Here is a 26704-nt window from a genome sequence, read left to right as displayed (position 1 = left end):
TCTAAGATTATAGTTAAAATTCTCCTGATCTTATATCTTAATAATCATTTTATTTTAAAAATATAAATTTAAATAAAATATTCTAACACAATTTTGTGTAAGAGAAAACAAATTTCAAAATCGATCCTTAAAAAAAAGCGGGAAGGAACAAAATTATTAGGTACGTCGTTGCATTGAGACATGATTTACTTTTTTAATTTAGTAGACTCTAACTACTTGGGACTTATAACATAATTATAATATTATTATGATGTAAATTTTACAAAATAATATTCCACTTAGACTAAACAAAAGGAAGAAATATCTTACATGCTTTTTTTTGAAAGGAAAAAGAAAGTCAAAAATAAGAAAAGTAGTTATTTTTTATATTTTGTATGATTTGACTAGAATTAGCATATATTAATATTAGTTTAAAGTGTCAAATTTTTTATTTTTAATTTAATTTAATTTATAAATAAAAACACTAATTTCTAAACAAGAATAAATGTAAAATGTAGTTTGATGTTTTTTACTTGAACCAAATTATATAATTATTTTGAAAACAGTAATTTATAATTCATAAAACATGGTTGTTATTAATCGAGCATATGAAACCACAAGTCCTTCTAACAACTTTTCTTTCTTAGATTTTACGTTAAATCTTAGGTTTTTTGGATGAACTAGCTTTTAGTACATTATGGTATTAACACTTTTTAAGAATTAATATATTAAGAGCTTTGGAAATAAAAGAAAAAGAACTTTTAAATTTTATTCAATCTGTTTAATTAAGTGCGTGTGTGTGTTTGGGGGGGGGGGGGGGGGGGGGTCAGAAAAGAGAAACGGATATAACTGTGCTTACTAAGTAATCATCTTCTCAATCTCACCTTTACATTTGTTTTTAATAGCATTTAACTTTTTAAATTTTTTGTAACTTTTAAAGTTAATTTTGTTATTTATCTTTTCTACTCTTGAATATTTTTTAGTTTAACTAAACATAGGCTTTTACGGTGATATGGTATATTTTCAGACAACGATGCAACAATTCGTGGTGAAGAAATAAAGAAATTCTTTTATATCGAAATCTTAGTTAAAAATTAATAGAAAAATTCTTGAATCACCACAGAGAAGAAGCAAAATAGAAGTCAACTATTGCTATAGTTAGTTTGAAATTATTTAAATACGTTCACCACAGAGAAGAAGCAAAATAGAAGTCGACTACTGTTATAGTTTGTTTGAAGTTATTTAAATACTTCAAGCTATGTTGGTTTACAAAATATCAAATTATTTATTTTCTAATTTAAACTATTATGGAGTTTTCTACCTTGATCTTGGGCCTGGGCTCAGCACGGGCTTCTGCAGATTAGTTACAATAATAAAAGAAGAGATATAAACTAATATTAACTTACCCACAAGGGTGACCGAGTTGGTTGAACAGGTGACCTAAATGGGGGCTCCAGGTTCGAAACCCATGTGTACTTACCCGGTCGAGCTGGTTGTACAGGGTTTGCTTGGTGCAATTTTTCTCTCCTATGTGTTTTGTGGGCTGTTAAACTGGAGCGACGTTTACCTTGTGCATACCCGAAGGATAGCGACTGCGGGCTGCAAGTTCCCTTGTAAGGGAAAAAAAAAAAAAAGAGCTAATATTAAGTAACAATTTCCAACTATTGGTTCAAAATTTATTAGTATGTGTATCTCTTTCACAGAATGTATAGAAGTTACCTATATTACGTTTCAAGACTTTGCATGTAAGTGGCAATGTACTCGTCTAAATGTGTTAATTTTGTTTGACGGGGCTAAAGAGTGAGCAAGTTTGATATGAATCAACGTTAAGGGTAAGAAGTCTAATCCCAATATAAGCTTTAATGTTTTGATATGGTCTTATTGATTATTAATTAGGTGTACGCAGATATATATATTTTTTATTGGTGTAACTAAATGATATTATAAGGTTTTTTTTTTTTTTTTTTTTTCAATTTAAATCATCATCCCTCCCTTCAAAGAGAAGGCATCCTGAATTTGTACATTTATTTCACACACATCTTTAACTGCCTTATCTCTCACACCACAGCCAGCTCAATCCCTTATGGGTCGTTTGTTTCAGTTTTTTTTTTTTTTGCTTGAGAGTTAAGTTGTGCACAGATGATTAGCATAGATATGCGGCAATTAGTAATACGAAAATTATGATGTGTGCGTTAATAATAAATAAATTAGTAATGCAAGGATTATTTTTGGTTGAATGATGATTGATATGTTACAACTTTGTGTCTAATATATAACTTAATTTTTTTTTTAAATAAAAAATATTTTAACCACTATGAGGGTTAATTTATCATTTTAAAAATTTATCCACATATTATTAATAATCACATTCGTATTCGACATTCTACCTCACATAAATAATACATAGAATTTTACATAATTTATGCAAATGTTTTTTATGAGAAAAGAATCCAATCAAATATGATACTATCTCCGGTTTAAAATAAGTGTTGACTTAACTTTTTTAATTTTGTCAAAATACCTATTTTTTTCTAGGAGTTAATGTTTTCTGTTAGTGTTTTCTTGAGGGGCGTAAAAAAGGTTAAGTGACACTTATTATGAACCGAAAGGATTAGAAAAGAATAGTAGATTTTAGATATAATGATAAAAAAAAACACTTTAAGTATCACTTTTTGGTGAGTTTCCCACCTGAGCTATTAGGTGTTTGCGTTTCCTACCTGAACTATCACTAATTATTTATCAAAGCACACGCCAACTAGTATCTTCAGATGTGTTTTGACCATTCTCTCTCTCTCTCTCTCTCTCTCTCTCTCTCTGTTTTTCTTTTAATTTTTAATTACTTCCTTTAATTATCAACGTGGAGTGCCACTTGGCACCATTTTTAAAGAAATAAAAAAATGTACACCACGCACTATTAGATATTAGTCGATGTGCGTTTTGATAAATTAGTGATAGTTTAGCTAGAAAAAACTCACTAAAAATAACACTTGAGATGTGACTTTTGACCATTATCTCTAAATTTTATGTAGAGATTAATTCTCCTCTAGCCCAAACCAAAAGGCATCTAACAACTTGGTGCGGAGCTGGAGCTCCGTTACTGGGAAGGAACTTAAATGCTCCACTTGACTAACGTCGAGGACCATTTTGGTCCAAACAAACAAACGTTTGCTATTTATAGTAACTTTTAGAGGAAATTTGACACTATGGAGTGAATACTAGATTCCATCTTTAGACCCCGTTTGTCCATAGATATAAAAAAAAAATCACTTTTTTTGAAATTTTGGAGTTGGAATTGTAGTTGGAGTTGTGTTTGGCCATAGTTTTTGAAATTATAGTTTTTGATGAAATGTAGTTGTAAAAAAGTGAAAAAAGTGATTTTTTTTTTTAAAAAATAAGTTTTTTGAGTTTTGGGTATTCCGGAATACAACTTCAAGTTGTATTCGAAATTCTCATGGCCAAACGTTGATTCCCAAAAAATGTGAAAAAAAATTTCGGAATAAAGTGAATAATTCTTATGGCCAAACAGGCGCTTAATTTATGAGGCGTTCAACCTTTGATTTGATCAGAATGTTTTTTCAAAAAAAAAAAAAAAAACGCGTAAAATTGGAAAAAAAAGGAAAAGACGCATTATTAATAAATTGAAAGGAGGAGTATGGAGCGCTGCAGGTAATCAATCATAACTCCGTTAAGAGAGAGAGAGCGCAACCGTTTCCACATCCTTTGGATTCAAGTCTTCTTCACACCATTTTTGCAACTACTTTCTTCTGAGTGTTTCACATCACCTTCTCTCTCTCTCTCTCTCTATATATATATATATATTAAGTATCAATTGGGTTTCATCAGAACCGGAGAATTCTGTCTTCGGAATTTGAATATCTTGTAAGCAATCTGAGTTTGCTTTATTACTCCCTTTTTTTAAGTTGTTGTTGATTTGTCGTATGATTACTTGATCACTTTGTTGAAAGTTAGTTTTTGCATTTCAAATTGGACTTTTACTTGATTTCTCTGATTCAACTTTATAACTACTACCACAATTTGAAATCAGTCGATACAAAATTATATGCGTGTGTGAGTGAGAGAAAGAGAGAGAGATCTGATCTGCCTCAGTTTACTACTGCTTAGTAACATTCTCACAAGTGCTTAACATCACTTACTATCCATTCAACCACTTACTTTTAACTAAATCGAAGCAAATTCTAAGTGGTTTTCCCGAGTTTGAGTATTTACTTCAACTACATGCTTCTCAATATCTAAGCTCTGGATTTCATGTTGCTTGCTGTTACTGATACTGAACTTATATTTAAATTGCTCACTAACTCCGAGTCATTCAATTCAAATTTTGCCTGCTGTTTTTCTGGCTTCAAGCCTTCAAATACAAATGTGATGATATAACCACTGACAGAGCGCATCCAAAATTTGAAATCAGTCGATACAAAGTGATATGTGTGTGTGTGGGAGAGAGAGAGAGATCTGCGTTAGTTTACTACTACGCGTACTAACATTTCTTCTTACAAGTGTTTAAGATCACCTACTTTCACAAAATCGACCAAATTCTAATTTGTTATTCGGAGTTTGAGTATTTACAATTTTTAGGAACTTAATGAAATTAGATGCTTCTTATTAATTAAGCACTGGCTTTGATGCTTTTTTTTTTTTTTTGGTTGATTCCTCGTGTGATCACTGTCATTGGAGTTTTTGCAGTTGATACTGGATTTAAATTTAAATTTTGCACTAATGTGATTCATTCAATTCAAAATTTGCCTGCTGTTTTCTGGCTTCAAGCCTTAGAATACAAATGTGATGATATAAAGTAGTGTTATTATGTATGAGCCTGTTTGGATTGGCTTATTTTAGGTGCTTTTAGGCCAAAATAACTTTAAGCACTTTTGTAGTGTTTGGGTAAGATAAAAAAAGTGCTTTTAAGCACTTATTTTTAAGCCCAAATAACAAAGATAAGCCAAAAGCCCATCCAAACGGGCTCTATATTGATGTTGTTAAGTACAGCAATGTTTTGATGTACAAATTTCTTTTGCAGTCAGATAAGCCGGCAGTGCGGTTAATTGATTCTGATTTGGACCTGTTAAGTTGAAAGTATGTTAAGTACTATATAAGCACCTGATTATATTTTCCCAGGCCATCCCTTGTCCTTTTTTTGCTCATTTTTATTTTGTGGTGTTTCTGTTTTGCTTCGTTGAGTAACTTATTACTATGATTGCAGGTCAAGAATAATGACAAACACACAACTAGTGGAGATTCAACCTCGTGAACTCGAGTTCCCATGTAAGTACTTGAAACTTTGCAGTGACTTCCTTACAAATTTAATAAAGAGTGAAATTACAAAGAAATATGGGGTGCACTTGGCATTTCCTGGCCTTCAATTGCATTCAGCACCAACTATATCGAACTAAACATATGAAAGCATCACCATCAGCTAAACGAAGAATACATGCTATTTGATCGAATCAATGTACAGAGTTGCCTTTGTTATGGACTACTATTTTGAGTGGTAATGAGTTGTTTTTGACTACACTAAACTGAGGAAGCCTGTTGTGGTTGCATATCTTCTAACATTACTAGATGTGTGTTTCTCACATTGCTTGTAATGGTATCCAGAAGTACTGAAAAGGCAATTAATTAAGATGTTATTTAATCTCTTATGCTCTACTTTGGTTGATAGATGAAATAGGTAATTACTGGATTTAACTACCTTAGCTATCGTTTATCACTATTTGACATTTAGCCAGATAAGAAATGTTTCTTATAACACCTTCGCGGTTCAGGAGGAAGACAGTTTAATAAAGAGTTAAACTTTTGAGACTAGCAGATTAGGATCCATCAAAGATGTCTGTTTATTTTTGAGTTGCGCTTCATAAGCACCTATTATCTCGTTTTGTACTTGTCTTGGATTGAAGGATGTGCTTCTAACTCTTATCTTTGGTTTTAGTTGAGGTGAAGAAACAAAGTTCATGTGCAGTTCACATAGCTAATATCACAGACCAATACGTAGCTTTCAAGGTATGATAATTTTGTTGACAATATGAATAACAAGCCATTCACATAAACTTTTTAGAGATGAGATACATGCACAGCTTCCTCTTGTTGAGATTTAGAGAAAGGCCATCCAACTCTGTTTCTTTTTTCTTTTTCAGGTGAAGACCACATCACCTAAGAAATACTGTGTCCGGCCTAATATAGGTGTTATCAAACCAAAGTCAACATATGACTTCACAGGTATATATAATTTCCCTTACTTGATCACATTCATTGACAATGATGAAGTCAGTTATCCTTGCATTGCTAAGCATGCTTCTTCAAGTGAGTAGTCATCTATGAGTTTGGCGGGGAAGACATTGCAGTAAAATATATGTTGCTTCTGTTACTGCTCCTGTTTACTGAATCCTTTTAGTGATGTAAACGTCAATGTGGAGATAAGCAACATGTGAGAGGAAGTTTCATTCAACTAAGTTTCTCCTTTCTATGCTCATGCTTGATGGTAGTTTGAGGTACTGGTGATTTGACCCATCAAGATGAGTTTACAAGATATGTCATGTCAGATTTGACCCTGAAAATAGTATTTGTCTCATATTTGACTGTGAATTCAAATAGTATATAGTAAAACTAGTCCAACCAAGCAAAAATGTGTTGAACTTTGGCTCTGTGCTAGTTAATTGGGACCCTGGTCACAACAGCATTTTTCAGTTTCTGATACTGATCTTATCTTGGGATGCAGTTACAATGCAAGCTCAGAGGACCGCTCCATCCGATATGCAATGCAAGGATAAATTCTTGATTCAGTGCACAGTTGTCCCTTTTGGAACTAGTGAAGAGGAAATTCCATCCAGCATGGTAAAAATTTGCAGTGCATCATCTGAATCTACTACTCTCTCCGGAACTAAAAGAGTGTCCACTTTGCACACCCCTTAAGAAAATAGTAACTCCAAGAAAAAAATAGGTAATTTGCATAAACTGCCACTAATTAAATAGGTCTTGGGATTTGATCACGTAGCACTTAATAGGGGCAAATTTGGAAAGCTAAGGTTAATTCTTTCTTGATTTGATAAGTGGACACTCTTTTTGACCCAAGAAACAAAGGCTAAGTAGACACTCTTTTTGATCCGGAGGGAGTATTTTATAGTTTCTCATTTTCATTTTGGTTTTTCTCCAGTTCAGCAAAGATAATGGAAAATATATCGAAGAGTGCAAATTAAAGGTAGTTCTGGTTAGCCAGTCTCCAGTTCTGCAGGCAGCTAATGGAAATTCCAAGCAAGGTGCATCTATTGAGACTTCAATGCAACAGGAAAAATTTCCAAGTGGAGTTGAAAATCTTCCTCCAGCTCAAACTGTACGTTGCGTTATCGTCACTTTTTACTAACCTGTATGGAAGTGCCTTCCAGGATTTGGGTATTTAGTTATCTGATAAAAACCATAGAGAATGTCAAGTAGTGAATTACTGGTTGGTCACGATTTTACCTTGCATATTTCCATACCTTTTGGGTCAGCTAATAAACTTTGATGACATTAAATTTTGGTGCGGCTGGTGTTGGTCATTGTCAGCAAGAGAAAAACATATTATCTTAACACATTTCCTTTTCTGAAACTGTGATAATCCAGTTGGAAAAGTTTTCTTCATAAATACAGGTGGTTAAGAACAACAAGGATATTAAATTTGACGAAGAAACAGAGGAGCCAAGATTGGGTAAAATTGTGGATGTCACAGATTTGAACTTTGCAAAAAATATAGAGCCCAATAGTGATGAGGTTGACGGAACAATGTGTCAGGTATGTGTAAAAGACATTTATATAATGACAACATTTTGGGCTGTGACGATTTATTTGACAATTGCTTCTCAATGCAGGTGGTTGAGAACAACAAGGCTGCAGTTTTTGATGCAGAAGAAGAGGAGCCAAGATTGGCAAAGACTGTGGAAGACGTCAAGTTGAATTCTCCTACGATCAAGGAGTCTAATACCAATGAGGTTGTCAAACCAAGACATCTAAACATGGAGACAAAATTGTCACTATCGAAAGATGTTGAGGAGCTAAAGTCTAAGATAAATTCACTGGATTCTCAGCTAATTGAGGTTAGTCTTCTTGTACTAGATTCTTGGTACTCTACAATTTGAGTATATTTGGTTATGCACTATCACTGCATCCCTCTATGTCCTGCAAACCAGGATAGTGAACTCGTACTGGTTTTAGTCGGTAATCAACTGTTAAAAGCCTGCAGCATTTTGTTCCCCACCCCAACACACACACTCTCTCACCCCTTGGCGCAGATTAATCAAGGATCCTTTAGCAATCTTGTGGCCTAGCATTTCTATATGAAACAAAGAGTTCGGAACTTGATGAAAATTTACTTACAGGCTGAACGCGTAATTGCAAAGTTTAAAGAAGAGGAGCGAATTACCATCAAAGACATGGAAACTTTGAAGCAAGAATTGGTTAGTGACCTGTCTCTCTTCTTTGTACTCTGTGTATATATCGTGTGCTTTTCTGTAACAAATTGTGCTGCTATTATCCTAATATCTCCTAAGAGAAAGCCAAGATAATGAACCATCCAGGTTGAACGAGTGTTACCAGGTTAATGAGGAGTTTATTGTTGATTTCCCTACTGCTAACTGACAATAATTGGGAACTGCAGAACCTTTTCACCTCCTAAAACTCAATTGTTAAATAATCCAGAATTTGTAGAGTGATAAGATTAATCAGGGCCATTTGTGTGGAAGAAGTTTGATGAAGCAGTTAGGATGCAGATCCTATGTACATAAAAACAAAGAAATGAATGACCCTGCCAGAGTTGCTTTAGAATCTGAAGCAATGTTGCTCTTGCGCTTCAGGCAGAAGCGCAACTTCTCTTAAAGTGTTCTATCTCCATTTTATGCTGATTAAGGCTATGCTGATTTTGTTCTTTAGAGAATACAATATATGCTCCTCTCTATTACAATGGAGTATAGAGTCCTGCTAGATATTGTGGTCTTTCGAATCGCAAAGAAACTCAGCTCTTATCCATTGCCCTAAGTTCTACATTTATGCTTTGCTTTCTGAGTTGAGGTGTAATAAATGTCCTCAGTAAGAACAACATTTTCCAATCTTTCGCAATGAAGAACTTCCTAAAGAATTGATTTATTGATCATAAATTAGCTTCCTCCTAATGACACGATAAAGCTCGCTAGTTCTGCCAGCATGCAACTAGATGCTGCATATGTATAGGAAAATCACTTGCTCAGTTAATTACAATGATGATTGATTCAAGACTCGTTATATTGAGTTAAATTGACTTCACAGTAAATGGAAGTCATATTTACCTCAAGGCTGTCTCTGAACTTTAAAATTTGAATCTGTCATTTTTTACAGGCATTACTAAGGACAAAGGGTGTTGGAAGGAGAGCTCAAGTTGGTTTTCCCCCGTTATTCCTTTGCATGGTTGCATTGATTTGTCTCACCATTGGATATTTTTTACGTGCTTAACAAGGATTTTGTTTGGTTTTGGTATATTGGAATTGCTTAGGAGCTTACAATTTCTTCAGCATATTGACATTGCATCTTTTTTAGCTGTCAACCTAACGAGTTTTTTTAAAAATGAGTAGTATGTAAAAGTGTTCATAAGGAAAAAGAAAGTTTCAGTGAAGGATGGAGTAATAGTTATGTATTCTGGAAGCACTTTGCTAGAGCAGAGCAAATGACAATTGGGTTGGTCTATTTTTTCCTGCTCATTTCTTAATTGTCGTGTAATATCATCCCATTAATAACTAGAAGTACCTTGCCGTCTCCAAAAATGAATCTCTTTCACTTTTTCTTTTTCACATAGTTAATAGGGAGTAGGAAAAGTTAAAACTGGCAACCATACAATTATGGAACTGTTGGAACATGAACTACTACAGTGTGATTCAAATTGTGGTCTTTAGTCATCTGGATTCTCTTTGAAGACTTTCCTTTTTATACATTGAAGTGGTAAAAAAGCTGTCGGTTATGAGAAAGAAACAACAACATACCCTATGAAATCCCACAAAGTGGGATCTGGGGAGGGTAGAGTGTACGCATACCTTGGGAGGTAAAGAGGCTGTCTCCGGCAGGGCTTAAGGACAAGCAATTCAAAGCAATACAAAAAAGAAATAACGGAAGAGAATAAGTCACAACAAAAGATCCTAAGGTAGTAGCCTTATCGATATACTATTTGCTCATTGTATTCCTGGAAAGTGGGTGACGGAGATAATAAAAATGTTCACTAGTTTCTGGAAGTCATTATTATGGAGCATTAAGTAACCACAACTCCGCAAGCAGGGGCGAATTTTTGTATAGGACCACTCAACTAAACTCGGTATATTATATATATAATCCTGAAAATAGTATCTAATATTAGCTGAAGGAACGCATAGTCAAACAAGATTGAGTGTAACACTGGTTAAGTGCTGGATTAAATCGGTGAATCTATCCTCTTGAACCCTGGATTCACCTCTGTTCGCAAGCCCACCAAATTTATCATGAGCTAATTCATAACATTTTTTACTTGTTCATCTTCTTCCATTCCATAAAATGAGAAGAAAGATATGCTTGACCTATCATAAAAACATGAACTAATACATCACGTTTTTAACTTGTTCGTCTTCTTCCATTCCGATGTCTTTTCTTTTCATTTTAGCCCCATTCCCTCCTTCTCACTTGATTGAACCCTATTTCCTTTTCTTTCCGATACTGTGTAGCGATACTAGCTCTCTCTCTCTCCCTTTTTTTTTGTTTTTGTTTTTGTTTGTAACACCTTTAAATACTAGAACAAGAAAAACCTATTTCCTTTTATAGTGGTGGTGCTCACTGGTGATTTCTGTGTACGTCGATGGTTCAATGATGAGGTAATGGAGATGTGCTTTTCCTTCTCTTCGGTGACCTTCTATGTTGTTTCCTCTCCTCTCTTGTACCATCTATTTCTGTGTCTATCCCTCTCAAGTCTTCCAGAACGATGTTCCCAAAGCTTCAAGTCTTCGCCGACCAAGAAATCTTGCATCTTAGCTAATTTTTACATGCACTTCAATAAAAAAATGTTTGACGTTACCCTGCCAAGTCAGGTAAATTTAGCCCTGTCAAGTCCATAACTGCGGTAAAAAATGTCCGAAGTTAGATCTTGGCAAATCATTTCAAAAAATGTCTATGTTTGACCTTAGCGCGTTAAATGGCATCCCCAAAAGCGCGTATTTGTGCACTTAACCCGTATTTCTTCTGAATATGGTTGCAAACTCAAGTGCTAAGTGGCATGAGGAAGGGATATAAAAAAAATTCATCCACGACGTCAAGGACTTATCAATTAGCCTAGGAATTTCCAAAAATGTGCACTGAACGGCCAAGAGTTCACCAGAAATTTTGTATCAAAGTAACTTTCCTGAGCAATGAGAATGTTACAACCATATGAAATCTACATATCAAGAACCAATCTCTAACCTGCAGAAATTTTTTACAAGATAATTAAGGTCGCTACGCCACATGCATTACAGAATATACACCTATTTGGTGTTCCGATATATTACCCAAAAAAAAAAAAAAAAAAAAAAATGGTCAGGGAGAAAACCTAGGAATTCCCGCAGAAATTGTCAGGAATCACCAAAAGGAAGAACTGAGCTGAAAACATGATCACTCAAATAAATAAACTTATCTGCAACCTATAAACTAGACAACCCCTTTTTAGCCACATGGAAACACTCAATAGCTATTAACAGAAAACAAAACCTCAAACCAAAAAACTGCCATCTTCCTTCTGCAAGGCCGAAACGATTTTCTGATCTCCATCAGTTCAATTAAGACCACTTGGTTCAGTCGGTGATCCTGGAACGAAAGGTACAAAACCTCGTCCACCGAAAACGGGACGCATGAATGCATTGTCAAATCTTCTCCAGTAACGATGTACAGTGTGAGATGGGGTTGTTAGGAGCATCCGCAAACTGTGGGGACGGGGTACACTTTGGCCCAGATCAGCATCCGAGTCTTGTGTATTACTGTCAAGTAGTGGCACAATGAAGGATTTTGGGGTCGTCGGTTCAGAAGAGATCATTCTGGTCAAGTTTTTTGGTGAGGGTAGCAATAATCTAATTATAGGTTTTGTCATCAACCCAAACACCTGTAAAAGCCAAAACCAGAACATTAAAAACCCGTTCAAAATGTTCCAATTTTCCTCAAGTCTTTCTTTTATTTGGATTGTTTCTTGTTGAAAGAATAGGTCTCACAGAAGTCCTTACTTTATCATTTGAATCAGGGGAAGTAGTTATTTTGAATAAAATGACACGTCCAATGTTAACATAAACAATCTCCTATATATTTCACTCCTATGCTGCCGAACCACAGAGAGCCAGCATGATAACTATCAACATTATTAGAGCTCAACTTAGGGATTTGCAATTTATATTTGGAGCCACACAGCCTCTGGTACCAAGTATTTTTGCTAGATGCATAACCAGTCAAACCCATGAATTTTAGCTGGAAACTTGTTTCTAAATCTTTCATGAGCTAGGAAGTACTACACAAGTACTAGAGGAATGTTGCCAGTCTGGCTGGTTCAAAGTTTTGTTTGAAAGCATGTAGTTGAAGTTCTCAAAACAAGAAAAGAACACTCGAGATGCTCAATTTCTTGACCATGAAGGCGCACGCTTTTTGTGTATGTTTCTCTACTTCATGTATGTATGTCAAATTGTATACAGATAGTTTAGATATCTTACCATTGTACTGAAAAGGACAACTGTTATAGTACTTGTGATCATTATTGCATTGCCACGTAACTGAGTATGACCTCCCCTGGTAAACTGCAAGCATAAAATTAAGGAATAAGTCAAAAGAAATTAAGACTATGTAACATGCAAAAGTGCCACCAAATTTGGTAACAGCGCGATAACAGATACATGTATTTTACCTGATTATAAGCAAGAGCCACTGAAACGGCACCTCGCATAAGTCCAGCCCACCATATTGTAATCTGCAAAGGGTTAAATGAGAGGCTATCTGATTTGAGGGGATATTAGAGACTATAGTTATTAGCACATACTTGTTTGTTAAAGCTAATCTTCTCCTCTGAAGACTTCTTCACCAAGTTGGACAAAAATGACAAGGGGAAAACAAAGGCTGCCCTTCCAACCATAACAAGACCCAATAGTATTGAGCTAACCTGAACTGATAATTCAGGGCTGCAAATAGATTTAAAACAAAAAATCATCAATCATGTAAATTTTTTGCCACTTACATATAATCAATAGTATATAATGAACTTCAATGATATAGAATATTCACCTGTCGCTTACAGATCTCCACTTCTCGATGTCCAAAGCATCCATACCAACATAAAGAAATATGAATATTTCAGCAATAAATGACAATGTAGCAAAAGCGTGCCTGGGAAACAGTTGAAGATCATATGTTAGGATAAAACCATCTTATGGGCTGCAAGAGGAGCAATTGAACACACTCCATCAATATAGTTCGAAAAGTTGTATGATATACTTGGTGGTGACTCTTGAGCTCTCAGTCACATTATGCCAGGTGTAGTGAGACATCACGATGCCAGAGAAAAACACAGTGAGAATAGCACTTAAACCGAATAACTGCAATCAACATAGTTTTAGACTTTCAGTGTACTCTATAGAAAGATGAATATTTCCAAGAAAGGGAGTGATTAATTTTCTTAGGGAAAGAGAAAAAAGTTAGCAACTAACTTAGTCGAGAAACTTACTTCAGCAAGCATGTATGATAGGTAAGCCATGAGTATCATTATAGCGACCTCACGATCAGTGGAGTGCCTGAAGTTCATCAAGAAGTAAGTAATCAAAGTCCTTTATCTGAGACAATATCTTTATTCTCTATCATGTAAGCTTAAAATTGTGCAATCTAAGAGAACAAAATTTCTAAGAAGACACCGGTCGTCAATTTTCTTGACTAGTCTCTCGCACAAGCCCGCAGTGGCCAACTTCAGGACAAATATGTATTATATCCAAATATTTGCCTATTGCAACTACCTAATAGGAGCATACAAAAGGATGTTTATTTGTGTAAGCAAATACATACGCACCTTCCAAAGTAGAGTTTTTTAATTATATAAGCGCTCAGTAGACCAGCCTGCATCAGGGAAATAATTAAATGTTGGTCATACGTCAATAGTGCAACACACACACACACGAAATCGAAAAGTACACACAAGCATGCACTGAGAGAGACAGACTCACAGCAACCCCTAAGATGGTGCTTGAGGCAAACAAGTATAGAAAGTTTCCAACTAATTGCAGAGCTTTGGTTGTGTTGATATGAGATAAGTCAAAGTTCTGGACAGCATTGAACAGAACTACAGATGTGGCATCATTTACAACACCTTCCCCAAACACCAGACTGTACAATAAGGGTGTTTCATCCTGACTAAGCACCTACACATTTTCCAAAGAACATGCTTGATCAGTTAGAGAGCAGCTAATCTAACCAGCCTACAGTGCTACGACTTATGGTTCATTTATTGGGTAAGTATGACTTACTTGTAAGGTGCAAACAGAATCTGTTGCAGAGAAGATTGCTCCAATAGCTGGAAACGAACAAAGAAAGATGAGCGACAAGCAGAGAAGTTATCAATAACAATTTTGAAAATAAATAACATAAGAGGAAACAACAGGAAGTACCAAGGTAATCTCCAATTTCAAGGCTTCCAATATTCATTTTCCTGAAAATGCCAATGGCACCTGATCATGAAAATAGACGTTATTACTAATGGATGAATCATGAATGTAATAAGTTTGATGAAACTTCCTAAACGGGAAAACAAAAAACAAAAGATGGAAAGGATAGAAAAACACACCTAACGATATCGTAATGAATGATATCAAGGTGCCAACTGCCCCAAAAAGCATGATAGTGCTGAAATTGCGGAAGAACGATTTCTTTTTCACCTGGAACCTGAGGAATGGAGTAAGATAGAGAAAAATTAAACTCATTGCAATCCTGCTGAACAATTTAAAAACTAGTCAAACTAAACAAATATCACATACTACTGAGTAGCTTGCCTTGTTAAAAGTCAATAAATTCACAAGACCAAAGAACTTCGACATTGTAAAAGGAAGAAGGGTTAGTGCGTGTTTGGTATGACTGAGGTCATTTTAGTGGAAAATATTTTCCTAGGAAATGATCACCGAGAAATATATTTCCAGAAAATGATTTACGCTGTTTGGTTAGTGATGGAAAATATTTTCCGGAAAAACCATATATTAAAATTAGTAAGATCAAATTGGAGAGTATTCTGATGAAACTTTTAAGTACTAAACATCAATAAACAATGTCTAAGTGTTACTTTGAGAAAGTAATATTATGTTTTTTTTTTTTTTTTTAATAGTGGAGAAATAGGAACAACCGCAGCCTTCGAAGCTGGGGGATAACGGGTCCACCCGTCTACTCTTCTCACTTATATACCATGCTTAGTTCGCATGGCGCAAGGCTAGAACCCATAATTTCTTTGCTCGTATAAACTAATTTGGTTATTGAAAAAAAAGTAAAGATAGTCAAGCGGAAAATAATTTCAGCCAATCATTTTCCCCATTTTGATTACGTTTTCTGGCAACCAAACATTAGAAAGTAACTCCTTCATGGAAACATTTTCTCATGATAAACACGCGCTTAATATCAGTTGACTATAGCTCAAAAATTTGCTAGGTTAAAATTTCCTGAACTGATATAAAACCTGACAAGCCCTAAAAACCAACCCCAATATAGGAAAGAAAATCCTCAATTAAGAAGTTTGGAAGCTCCAAATGAAAACCTATGAAGTGCTTAGAAGTTAGATCTCCAACATCTGGAACGCAAGAGAGTTAGAATTTAGCAACCAATTATTGATTCACCCGACGATTTCTTTTTATCAGACACAAACAGGCGACTTTATCCTAGAAACAGAAGAAATTCTATTCATTTCTCTGATAGAGACAGAAAAAAAACCAGTAAGACATGATTAGAAGTGTAAATCAAGCAATGCTAACAGATACAGCATTTTGGAAAGCTTAAAGAACTAGATTGACCACAGTATATCTCCCCTTCTGAAAATCATAATAAGAAGGAAAAGAAAATAATTAAAGGAGGGTAAATGATAGCTGCCAAAATTAATTTAAGTCTAAGCTTTCAAAATATAATGCATCAGTTTCTCCCAAGCAGTCACTGGGTAGTTATTGTTGTTTATTGCAATCTAGAATGATGCTACAGAAACATTATGGATAACATGATAATATATAGATATTTTAAAAATGAAACCTACCCAGCATTAAAAATGATTGGTGGAAGAAGGTAAATGAAGAAAAGATCTTCACTGAACACTAAAATATGGGAGTTCTTTCCACCACTTATTAGTAAAATCACAACTCCAGTGCAAAGACCCTGTCATCCAAACACAAGTACACATATCAGTTCATTATCTACATCATAAAAAAAGCTTTGAACCACAAAACACTGATAGTATAACAAAATGAAACAAACTCACAATCACAAGGGCAGTTATGGATTCATTCATCCATCTATTTTCCTCTAATAGATGACCGATCACGATACACGCGCATATAAGTGCAACAAATAAGTTTATTGACACCACTGATTGATGATCAGATGTTGATAACTTGTTCAAACTTGCTAGCAGTATTCCAAAGTCAAACCCCATTTTTCAAGAACCTCAATACACCAAAAATTTATGAAAATTACAATAAAGTTTCCTCTTTTACACCAACTGAATTCCCAAGTTCCAGTCTTTGGAATCCTTACATCAAATTAACAAGTCCTGCAACAAAGCAATAACACTATTCTCAGATCACAAAGTAAAATATAGACAAAATCTACATATAGAAGCGTATAAATGCAGCTACAAACAATTACGTGACACGTGTGGATATAAAAAAATTTAGAAAAAGTCACAAGCAAGGATAAAAACTAGCCACATGAATTGACCTCTACAAACTCGTATATATTCTTGCTTTATTTCTTCAAATTAAATTAGCATTAGTATCAAAGCAAGGGTCATATCATAATTTATTTATTTATTTTTTTAAAAAAAAAGGAAACAGAAGAAAAATACAAATCCAAAATAATATAAATGAAGGAAGATATCAAAACTTTACCAATATGCCAATCAAAATTGCAGTGAAAACAGCCTGGAATTGAGCTTAGAACCACTGGAAATTTAATCAGATCTCAGATATTTAGCAAAAAACTCAAACTACTGCATTCAACAGCACCTTTTTTTTTATTTTTTTGCTAAAATACTAAAAACAAAAGACGAGAAACTATAATGAAAATGAAAGCAGGGCGTCTCAATAAAATTAGTGGCCTTGACTAAAAATTCTGGCGCTCAAAGATAAACAAACATTCACAGCCAATTGTGAGAAGTGACAAAGGAAAGTTGTAGAGAAATAACAATCATAAGAGAGAGATGAGAAAGGAGAGGATCGAGCGATATAAAGGGGCAAATGAAATTAAAGGCAAATTTATAGTTTGAGTGGAATCAAGATAGACACTGCTCTTTCTAAACCACGCTATACCCATCATCACCCTTCATTTTATTAATTCTGTGATGACCTGGCACCATTTTGACCCGTTGTGTTTATTTGTCAGTTAATCAGAGCATGATTCTCGATTAAACAATTAAAAGAATAAATATGCCGGTCGTCTCAATTTATGTAACACTATTTGATTTTATATCGAGTTTAAATAAGAAAGAAATATTTATAAAATTTATATCTATGACTATAAACCATCATATAAAGTTAGATTATTTTCAATATAGAAAGATGACATTCTTTAGGAATGGATTAAAAAGTAAAATGTGCCATATAAATTGAATAGAGGGAGTAAAACAATTTCCTAATGAAGATTAGTATTCCAAAAGTAAGTACTGTATTAATTATTTCTTCATTCAGTCAGGACAACTAAAAAAAAAGTTAATTATATCAGTTCAAGTCGGTCGAGTGACCTTCCATTTTTGTCACAAATTTGAATTTAATGCTTTTCTAATTCCTGGTGCATAATTGAGTGTTTTCTTCTTCTTTCATTTCTCTCTTAACTCTGTGTGAAGAAAGTAAAAGAAAGAAAGAGTTCGTTTAAAGACAGTTTAGTTACTAATTGTACTACTTAATAACTCCTATGTAGTGAAAAATAAAAAATAAAAAGAGTTAAAATAAAAGGAAACGGCTATTCTTTGAATGGAGAAGAGGAAGGGACCCAGCATTGCGATGATTGTGTCTTTTCGAATCTTAGGCTGTTTGTATTAATGTACCTTTTCACTTTTAGCCACGACTCATGCCGTTTCTTCTTTTGTTTCACTACAAGTGAGAATGATTTGGTTTCCTTCTAGATGTTTTATTTAAGTTCAGTTAATAAAAAAATAAAATTATACTGCATTTTTATAATTTATAATGATAACAATGCTTTTCTTGGCGAATAATAATTTTGTAAGGACAAAGGTTAGTATTCAAATATGAATTTAGGGGACGTTTGGACATAAAAATTGTGAAATTTTTAAAAGAAATAGTACTCCTATTTGTTTTCAAGCTGAAAATTGTATTTAGAAATTGAAGTTATGGTTATACATGAATACAAACTGGGGTTGTTTTTTGAACTTTTATAAGTGATTTGGAGTGAAATTGTGAAAACAGCTTTAATTTTTTGAGTTTTTGAATTCCGAAATTTTTTGGTAATAGTTATATATCCAAATAGTTTTCTTACACTATTGTTAAGTGCAAGTTAAGGGTTTCTAAGAATATATCACTTTTCTATTTGGTTCTTTATACGTTAGTCATTTGTGTCTAGGGATTGAAATTCACATATCTTTTGAAGACTCAATATTCTTTCGTCGTGTATAAATCAATAATGTGTTTCTTGATCCACAATTTAAATATTTTTATACTTCTTGATCTTGATTGCACTACATATCTTATCGAAATCACGGCATAACTAGCGGTCGTGATAAAACGGTTCCATGTTCGTTTATTTTTAGCAATACAACAACTATTCTTTCAATGACTGTAGTCGTATAAATGTGGTAGTTTGATCTAATATTTATAAATAAAAATAATCGTATATGAACATGCACACATGTTTGGCTATCCAAAAGATGTAATAGGAAGACAAGTTAGAATTGAGTTTTAGAAAATAGTGTGACTAAAAGAAGCCAACAAGTGTGATTGTAACACATCAACATTATAATTACTCCCTCCGTCTCATATTATAAGTTTCCATGTTTCGCTTTTTAAAGGTCAATTTGATTAATTTTCGGAGCTAAATTGAATTAGATTAAATAATATTTTAAAATTATGATTCAGATAATTCAAAACTATACGAAGAGTACTATAAGTTGAATTCTTCTCATATCAATACGGTGAAAAATATATCTCAAAATGTTAGTCCAAATTTATGTAGTTAGACTCTTAAAAGGAAAATGTGACAAGTATTTTGGGACGGAAGAAGCACTTGTGTTAGGAATAAGTCATTTTTTCCCCTTTTTTCTCAATAAATGAAGTTTTAATAAATACTGTATATATAAGCACAGCTCCTTCTCTCCTTTCACATGATAATCAGATCGACGCTAGGTTGGACATTGACAGGACCACTTCATACCCTCTACTCCATGTCTTTTCTTAGATTTTTTATTACTGTATCATACAAAGTTTGTTGTATATAGTTTTACATTTTTGGGAAATACAAAATAGACTCTAACATTGCCAGTTGTCCTGACAGCACTTGATGTTTACAGATGTTTATGCATCTTCTTATTTTTGTTTGGTAGTAGGATGACAATTTTTCTGTGTAAGAAGAATAACATAAACCCCAAATAGTTAAAAGCTATTTACACAGACTAGTTATATTCCTTTTTAGATTACGTGGTAAAAAGCTACTCTAAGGGTCCGTTTCTCCATGAGAATTATTCACTTTTTTTCGGAATATTTTTTCATTTTTTTTACTTTATGATGTTTGGCATAAAAATTTCGAATACAATTTCAGAAATTTGAAAAACAACTAAAACTTGTTTTTCACTTTCAATACATTCAAACAACCAAATATTCTTTGTAAAAAATATAACCAAACACAACTCCATCTTCAACTCCAACTCCAAAATACCAAGTAAAGTGAAAAATGTTTGATATTCATGGCCAAACGCCTACTAAGAATGGGGTTAGAATATTCTAAGAGCCCGTTTGGATTGGCTTATAAGTTGTTGAAAACAACTTATAAGTTGTTTTTCGCTTTTTTAGTGTTTGGGTATCATTAATTTAAGCATATTTTGTCTTAAAATAGCCTTAAAAAATAATTGGGGGCGCTTAACTTATCCAAAGCGGCTTTTTTTAAGCCCATCCAAACAGGCTCTAACTCCTTTTTGGTACAGGTAATTTCAGTGGCTTAAAATTTTACTTTATCACATTAAAGTGATTAATTAAATTACTTCTGTGATACAGAAATCTTTAATTTTGAATCAGTATCACAAATCACCAAAATTTATAATAAAATTATTCAACTTTAATGAACTGTCATGACAATTCAGATCAGGATACTAAAGAGCTTACATAAATCTATATTTAAAGTATACTAAAATTTAATAACTATTTTATCAGTTCTTGAACATACTAAAAATTTGCCTTTGATTTTAATACTTTTTTTTCTCGCGTAACTATACTTAGATTTTACTCTAGTGAACTTCGGATCTTTGCAAATTTTGTTGGTGAATAATAGTTCAAGAAGAAATTCATAGGAGAGAGTCATTAGGAGAAAAGATATGCAGTTACACTCGAATGAGGATTTCTTCTTGAACCATTATTCGCCATCAGAATCTGCAGCGATTCGCAGTTCACTAGAGTAAAATCTAGTGCAGTTATTTGAAGAAAAAAACATTAAAATCAGAGGCAAAATTTTAGAATTTTTAAAATTATAAGTTCAAATCAGATATTTGTTAAACCTTTTAGTAAATTTTAAGAAATTATAAGTTCAAACAATATTTCAAATCTTGAATTAAATTACTCACATCTTCATATTACTAAGATAATATACACAGTGAAATAATAATATAATACAATACGATGATCTTTTTGTTTGCTATAACATTTGTAATTGCAGTTTAATTATGAATGTTATGTTTAATAGCACAAACATATTACATAGTTTGATCCTTTTTTAAAAAAACTTTAAATAAAGCTAATTATAGAAAAAATAAAAAACTTTTTTCCAGGTCAACATGTAAACACGATTTAATGTTTGATTAACATATATGTAACTAAGAAATATTAAAAATGAAAAATAAAAGAATTCGAAAGCCCCAACTGAATGTTATTACTACCAGTCAATAATTGGAGAGTACCGTAATTTCCCCCCTTAATTGCACTTGATTTTAAGTTGACACTAAATCCAAACTTTCCAAACAAGTCCTAAAAATATTACTACATAACAGTTAACTAGATGGTTAATCTTCATAATCATGTGGGGATCTACTATTACGACAATACTCACGTCTTCAATTTGGATGATGTACATGTGTGTATATGTAAATATTTTTAAAAAAAAAATAATCAAATAAATAAAAAATCATGCTCGCTTGGAATTCTTAACTTCAATCAAATCTTAAATTTGCCACCGTCCTAAATGACGCTGTACAAAAGATGGAACGTCATATTCGACTCAAATAACAGTTGTGGAATCGAACCCTACTAAATGCACTTTTGCTTCTTTTTAAAAATAAAAAAAATCCTAAGCAACCTTTAACGTTTTGCTCTCCAATTTGTTGAAGTCACTATAAAATTTTATATTTTATCTTAAAAGCAATGGTGAACTCATCCTCTTGAAATTTTGGATTCGCCTCTGATCGAAGGTAAAGTCTGCGTACACTCTATCCTTCCCAGACCCCACCTGATTGGATTATGCTGGGTATGTTGTATTTGTTGTTCACTAATAAGCAACAATAAGAACCATACCCTTTCTCTTGTTTTCTCAGCCCTCTTTAGGCTTTAATTATCATGCATGCTCTCTGATTGAAATTGAAAAATAAGTATCTGAAATTAAAATTATGGCTAAATATGAATTTTATTTGAAAAAGAATTAATGTTCTATAATTAAAAATTATTATTTCGCTTAAAATATGTTTCTAACCAGTTTTTCAACTACAAATACCACCCTAATAACATAAGGTCCTTTGGCAAAGAAGGCAAGTGAACACAACTAGGCGAGGTTTACCTAGGGAAGCGTTTGAATACTTCTACAATACTTTTTATAGTCCTAATAATTGTATTTGGCCACCCACAATAATGTCTAAATTGTAGCATTTGACGTGTATTTGAACTTCAAAAAATGGAAAAGTAAACGTCGCGTAGAATTGATGATAACATAGAGAATTAGAAATTTAATTTTAAAAAGGATCTCCAGATACCATGGAATTATCTTTAGATTTGAAGTCTAGGCCATAATCAATCCTCGTTTTTCCTTTTGGCTATTTTAATTTATTTCGTTTTAGGTCGGTTTTGAAGTATTAATCAGTCAACATAATCGTCCACGTCTTCATGGTTTGAATTACTGCTATCCATGTATTCTCTGTTTGTGTTGGGGTGAACTTATGACGTCGTGATAAATTTGAAGTGCGTCATATTTTACTAACTAGATGGCGCTTTGGATTATAATGTATCTATGTATGTAGTTGTGTTTGAGTGGTAATATATATATATATATATATATATATATATATATATAGTTTATATTACATTGCTAATAAACATGTTTTTAGCATATATATATATATATATATATATATATATATATATATATATATATATATATATCGTGTTCAAAATACGATTAATATAACATTATAGTTTGTGTTTCGTATCCAAAACTTTATTATATTAGTGTTTGCTATGAATGATGACTTTCGATTTGGTTATCCAATTGAAAGATTTGAAATACACTTTCTCCCATCGAGTTTCATGTCATCATCTCTTTCTAATCAACAACACTGAAAAGCGCTTTCATGTGTCAGTATCTGCTGTAGTCTTAAATTTTTAAGTATAGACTAACTTCATCATTTTAAGAAAATATGTGTATACGTTTCTTGACCGTGTATATTTTGTCTTCTCGATGTTATTCCTCATTATTTGTATGAGATGTATGTATTTAAACTTATACCCAAAGGTATAAGTTTAAATCTTTTGGTTTTATGACTTTTTTAGCGGTTTTTGTGTTCAATTTAAATCGTTATTTCCTTTTTGCTAAATTTCTCTACTGTAAATTTTCTGTAAGCGTATGTTTACCATTTTCTGAACTTATTATTATTATTATTTAAATGTCCTATTTTTTTTTCTTCTTCACGTGTATCCCAGCATAATTTTTTTTTCCTGTAATTATTTCTTAATTCTTCACGTGGATCGCACCTTAATTTTTTTTATCTCAACTATTATGGAAGAGTGGGCCCCACCTTAAATTTGTTTTTTTTTTTTAAATTTATACTATTATAGAAAAGTGGCTCCAACTTAATTTTTTTTTAAAATTTTCTACTATTATAGAAGAGTGGGCCCCACTTTTTTTAAAAAAAAAAAATTTACTATTATAGAAGACAGTTTATATTCGCCTTCTTGATGTTATTCCTCATTATTGGTGTTAGACGTATGGTATAAGTTTTAAATCTTCTGATTTTATGACTTCTTTAGCAGTTTTTGTGTTCAATTTAAATCGTTATTTATTTTTTTCCGAACTTCTCTTCTTTACATTTTCTCTAAGCGTACCTTTACCATTTTCTGAACTTATTATCATTATTTAAATATCTTTTTTTTTCTGTTGCAATTGTCTCCTACTTCTTCACGTGGACCCCACCTTAATTTTTTTTTCAATTATCTCCTAATTCTCCACGCGGACCCCACCTTAATTTTTTTAATCTCTACTGTTATGGAAGAATGGGCACCACCTTAAATATTTTTATCCTAGCAATTGTCTCCTACTTTTTCACGTCGAACCATCTTATTTTTTTTTTTTTTTGCAATTGTCTCCTAATTCTCCACGTGGACCCCACCTTAATTTTTTAATCTCTACTTTTATGGAAGAGTGGGTCCTACCTTATTTTTTTTTCATTCCTACTATTATAGAAGATTGAGCCCCACCTTAATATATATATATATATTTTTTTTTTTTTACAATTTTTCTACCATTAGAGAAGATTGGGCCCCACCTTATTTTTTTATTTTTATAATTTTTCTACCATTAAAGAAGATTGGGGCCCACCCTTATTTTTTTTTATTTTTTAATAGAGACTGACGCGAAGCATGAGTTTAAACCCATACTTCTATATAGTTAAAAAAAAAAAATCTATTATAAAAAGTGGGCCCTAATTATTTTTTTTAAATTTCTACTATTATAGAAGAGTGGACTTACAATTGTTTTTTTTTTAATTTACTATTATACAAGATCGTTTATATTTTGCCTTCCCATGTTATTCCTCATTATTGGTGTTAGACGTATGGTATAAGTTTTAAATTTTTTGATTTTGTATTTAATTTCTTTAAATTTTGATTTCAATTTAAATCGTTATTTCATGGACCCATCTTAATTTTTTTTTTTTTTTTGCAATTGTCTCCTATTCTTTAACCGACCTTAATTTTTTAATATCTACTATTATAAAGTGGGTTCCACCTTAAATTTTTTTTTTCCATTCCTACAATTATTAAAAAAATTAAAAAATATATTAATATATATATATATATATATTTTTTTTTTCTTTTTTTCTACAATTTTTCTACCATTAGACTCCTATAAGATTTTGCCCACCCTTATTTTTTTTTTGAAATAGTGATCGCAACATGGGTTAAACCCATTATTGTCTATTGTTATAAAAAAAACTAGTAGAAAAATGAAATTTTTTTTTTAATAAATTTGACTATTAAGAAAGTGGGTTGTAATTTTTTTTTTTTAATTTACTATTATACAAGAATCGTTTAATTGCCTTCTTGATTAATTCCTCATTATTGGTTTTTGAGCAAGGGCTTGGATGATATAAGTTTTAAATCTTTTGATTTTATGAGCTTTTGGTATCATAGAAAGGTTAATTTTGTGTTCAATTTAAATCGTTATTTTTTGAACCACTTCTTTACATTTTCTCTAAACCTTTCATGTGTTTGCCACTCTTTCATCATTTAAATATCTTTTTTAAAACTGCAATGCCAATTCATCATGATGACCCCACCTTAATTTTTTTTTAATAATTGATATTCAAAATTTCTGCGAACCCCACCTTAATTTTTTTAATCTCCACTATTATGAAAGAGGGGCCAATATGTGTAGAAATAATTATTCATTCCTACTTTTCAACCCCATCTTTTTTTTTTTTTTTAAAAATTGTCTCCTAATTCTCCACGCGGATCCCACCTTAATTTTTTTAATCTCTATTATTATTACCAACACCTTAATTTTTTTTTCAATTCCTACTATTATAGAAGATTGGGCCCCACCTTAATTTTTTTGTTTAAAAACAATTTTTCTATCATTAGAGAAGATTGGGCCCCATCTTATTATTATTATTTTTTAAAAAAATTTCTACCATTAAAGAAGATTGGGGCCCACCCTTATTTTTTTTTAAATTTTTTTTGTTTTAATAGAGACTGACGACGAAGCATGGGTTTAAACCCATGCTTCTATATAGTTAAAATTTGAAAAGAAAAAAAAATCTTATAAAAATATTCTATATTATATTTATTGATTTCATGTGCAAGGTTTACAAATAGAGATGGACTTACAAAGTAAGGTATGAGTTCAACTAAATCTAATATTCCATCCATGACCAAAAAGATAAAAAAAGATTAATTAAATCTTTAAGAAATGACTGAGAAATCTTTTGAATCTTGTGGTTTAAAACAAGTCAAATAAATTTTGATTATCAATCATCTCATTACGGGTAAAATAAAAATTTTAGAGTTAAGTTGTTGTTAAATATAGAAATGTGTTATTCTTTTTGGAACTGACTAAAAAGAAAAAGTATCATATAAATTGAGATGGAGGGAATAGCTTTCGTGTAAACCTTATACAATTATTAAAAAAATTAAAAAATATATTAAATTTATATGGTAATATATTTTTAAATTCATAAAATTTGAATTTTGAATCTACCATAAATTGAACTCCCTATAACCCCGTTTTGCCTGCACAATACGTAAACTTGTTGAAATGTGATCGCAACACCCGTTAAACTAAGTTATCGTCATTGCAACCAAAAAAGTAAAAGTAGTTTCAAATGTAACTAAGTAACCCTACATATAATAATGACTAACAAGAAAGGAGGTTGTATTTTAATTATAATTATTTCTAGAACTCAAAATGGCCTTTAATTAAAAACTTTTTATTTTTTAAATGAGCAAGGGCTTGGAACTTTATGTAGTTTTGAAAAGTATGTATCAGCTTTTGGTGTCATAGAAAGGTTAATTTATGTGACTGAAAGAACAGAAAGCTCATGAACCACGCCCATGCCGAAAGCAACATTTCATATGTGTTTGCCACTCTTGCTGCACGAATGGTCATCTTTGATATAAAACTATGCCAATTCATCATGATGATATACTCTTCATTTTAAAAATGTTTTAATACATTGATATTCAAAATTTATTGGTCCGACTAATGTAGACTATTCATGTCGAATAGAGCTTACTGGAGGGGACAATATGTGTAGAAATAATATTCATTTTTTTTTTCCCACCCATTTAGGAGGATTTATAGTGTTTTCCACACTTTCCCT

General features: G+C 32.4%; 2 protein-coding genes and 1 long non-coding RNA gene across 4 annotated transcripts; 1 reads left to right on the top strand and 2 right to left on the bottom strand.

Annotated features, from left to right (window-relative positions):
- Window positions 1–3796: 3796 nt before the first annotated feature.
- LOC132034306 (vesicle-associated protein 2-2-like) lies at window positions 3797–9692 on the top strand. Of its 2 annotated transcripts, XM_059424609.1 has the most exons (11): window positions 3797–3858; window positions 5015–5070; window positions 5198–5259; window positions 5924–5994; window positions 6129–6210; window positions 6710–6825; window positions 7145–7321; window positions 7618–7758; window positions 7836–8060; window positions 8343–8420; window positions 9334–9692. In XM_059424609.1, exons 3-11 carry the CDS (start codon window positions 5208–5210, stop codon window positions 9445–9447), a joined length of 1056 nt encoding a protein of 351 aa, XP_059280592.1. In that variant the 5' UTR covers window positions 3797–3858; window positions 5015–5070; window positions 5198–5207; the 3' UTR covers window positions 9448–9692. The 2 variants fall into 2 exon arrangements, with proteins under 2 accessions (XP_059280592.1, XP_059280593.1); XM_059424610.1 differs by lacking the exon at window positions 5015–5070 and having other exon boundaries at window positions 3803–3858.
- LOC132034307 (uncharacterized) lies at window positions 9480–26704 on the bottom strand. The gene is made up of 2 exons (XR_009409021.1): window positions 26666–26704; window positions 9480–9539 (listed from the first exon to the last, which is right to left on the bottom strand). It is a non-coding gene; the product is annotated as an uncharacterized LOC132034307 (long non-coding RNA).
- Window positions 11391–17201, bottom strand: LOC132034305 (sodium/hydrogen exchanger 2-like). The gene is made up of 15 exons (XM_059424608.1): window positions 17079–17201; window positions 16451–16741; window positions 16229–16347; window positions 14789–14886; window positions 14613–14672; window positions 14472–14518; window positions 14172–14366; window positions 14018–14064; window positions 13682–13748; window positions 13453–13553; window positions 13243–13344; window positions 13001–13139; window positions 12869–12931; window positions 12678–12761; window positions 11391–12082 (listed from the first exon to the last, which is right to left on the bottom strand). Exons 2-15 carry the CDS (start codon window positions 16622–16624, stop codon window positions 11759–11761), a joined length of 1620 nt encoding a protein of 539 aa, XP_059280591.1. The 5' UTR covers window positions 16625–16741; window positions 17079–17201; the 3' UTR covers window positions 11391–11758.

The sequence above is a fragment of the Lycium ferocissimum genome, chromosome 10 (genome assembly GCF_029784015.1).
Source record: "Lycium ferocissimum isolate CSIRO_LF1 chromosome 10, AGI_CSIRO_Lferr_CH_V1, whole genome shotgun sequence".
Lineage (NCBI taxonomy): Eukaryota > Viridiplantae > Streptophyta > Magnoliopsida > Solanales > Solanaceae > Lycium > Lycium ferocissimum.
Note: the sequence above shows the minus strand (reverse complement) of the source record. Positions and strands in the feature narration are given on the sequence as shown.

Coding starts and splice junctions, on each gene's coding strand:
- LOC132034306 (XM_059424609.1), top strand. CDS start 5,208: ATGACAAACACACAACTAGTGGAGATTCAACCTCGTGAACTCGAGTTC. Junction 7,759..7,835: donor TTGACGGAACAATGTGTCAG/GTATGTGTAAAA, acceptor TTCTCAATGCAG/GTGGTTGAGAACAACAAGGC. Junction 8,421..9,333: donor AAACTTTGAAGCAAGAATTG/GTTAGTGACCTG, acceptor CATTTTTTACAG/GCATTACTAAGGACAAAGGG.
- LOC132034305 (XM_059424608.1), bottom strand. CDS start 16,624: ATGGGGTTTGACTTTGGAATACTGCTAGCAAGTTTGAACAAGTTATCA. Junction 14,887..16,228: donor CCAATCATTTTTAATGCTGG/GTAGGTTTCATT, acceptor TCCATTCCTCAG/GTTCCAGGTGAAAAAGAAAT. Junction 14,519..14,612: donor TGAAATTGGAGATTACCTTG/GTACTTCCTGTT, acceptor GTTCGTTTCCAG/CTATTGGAGCAATCTTCTCT.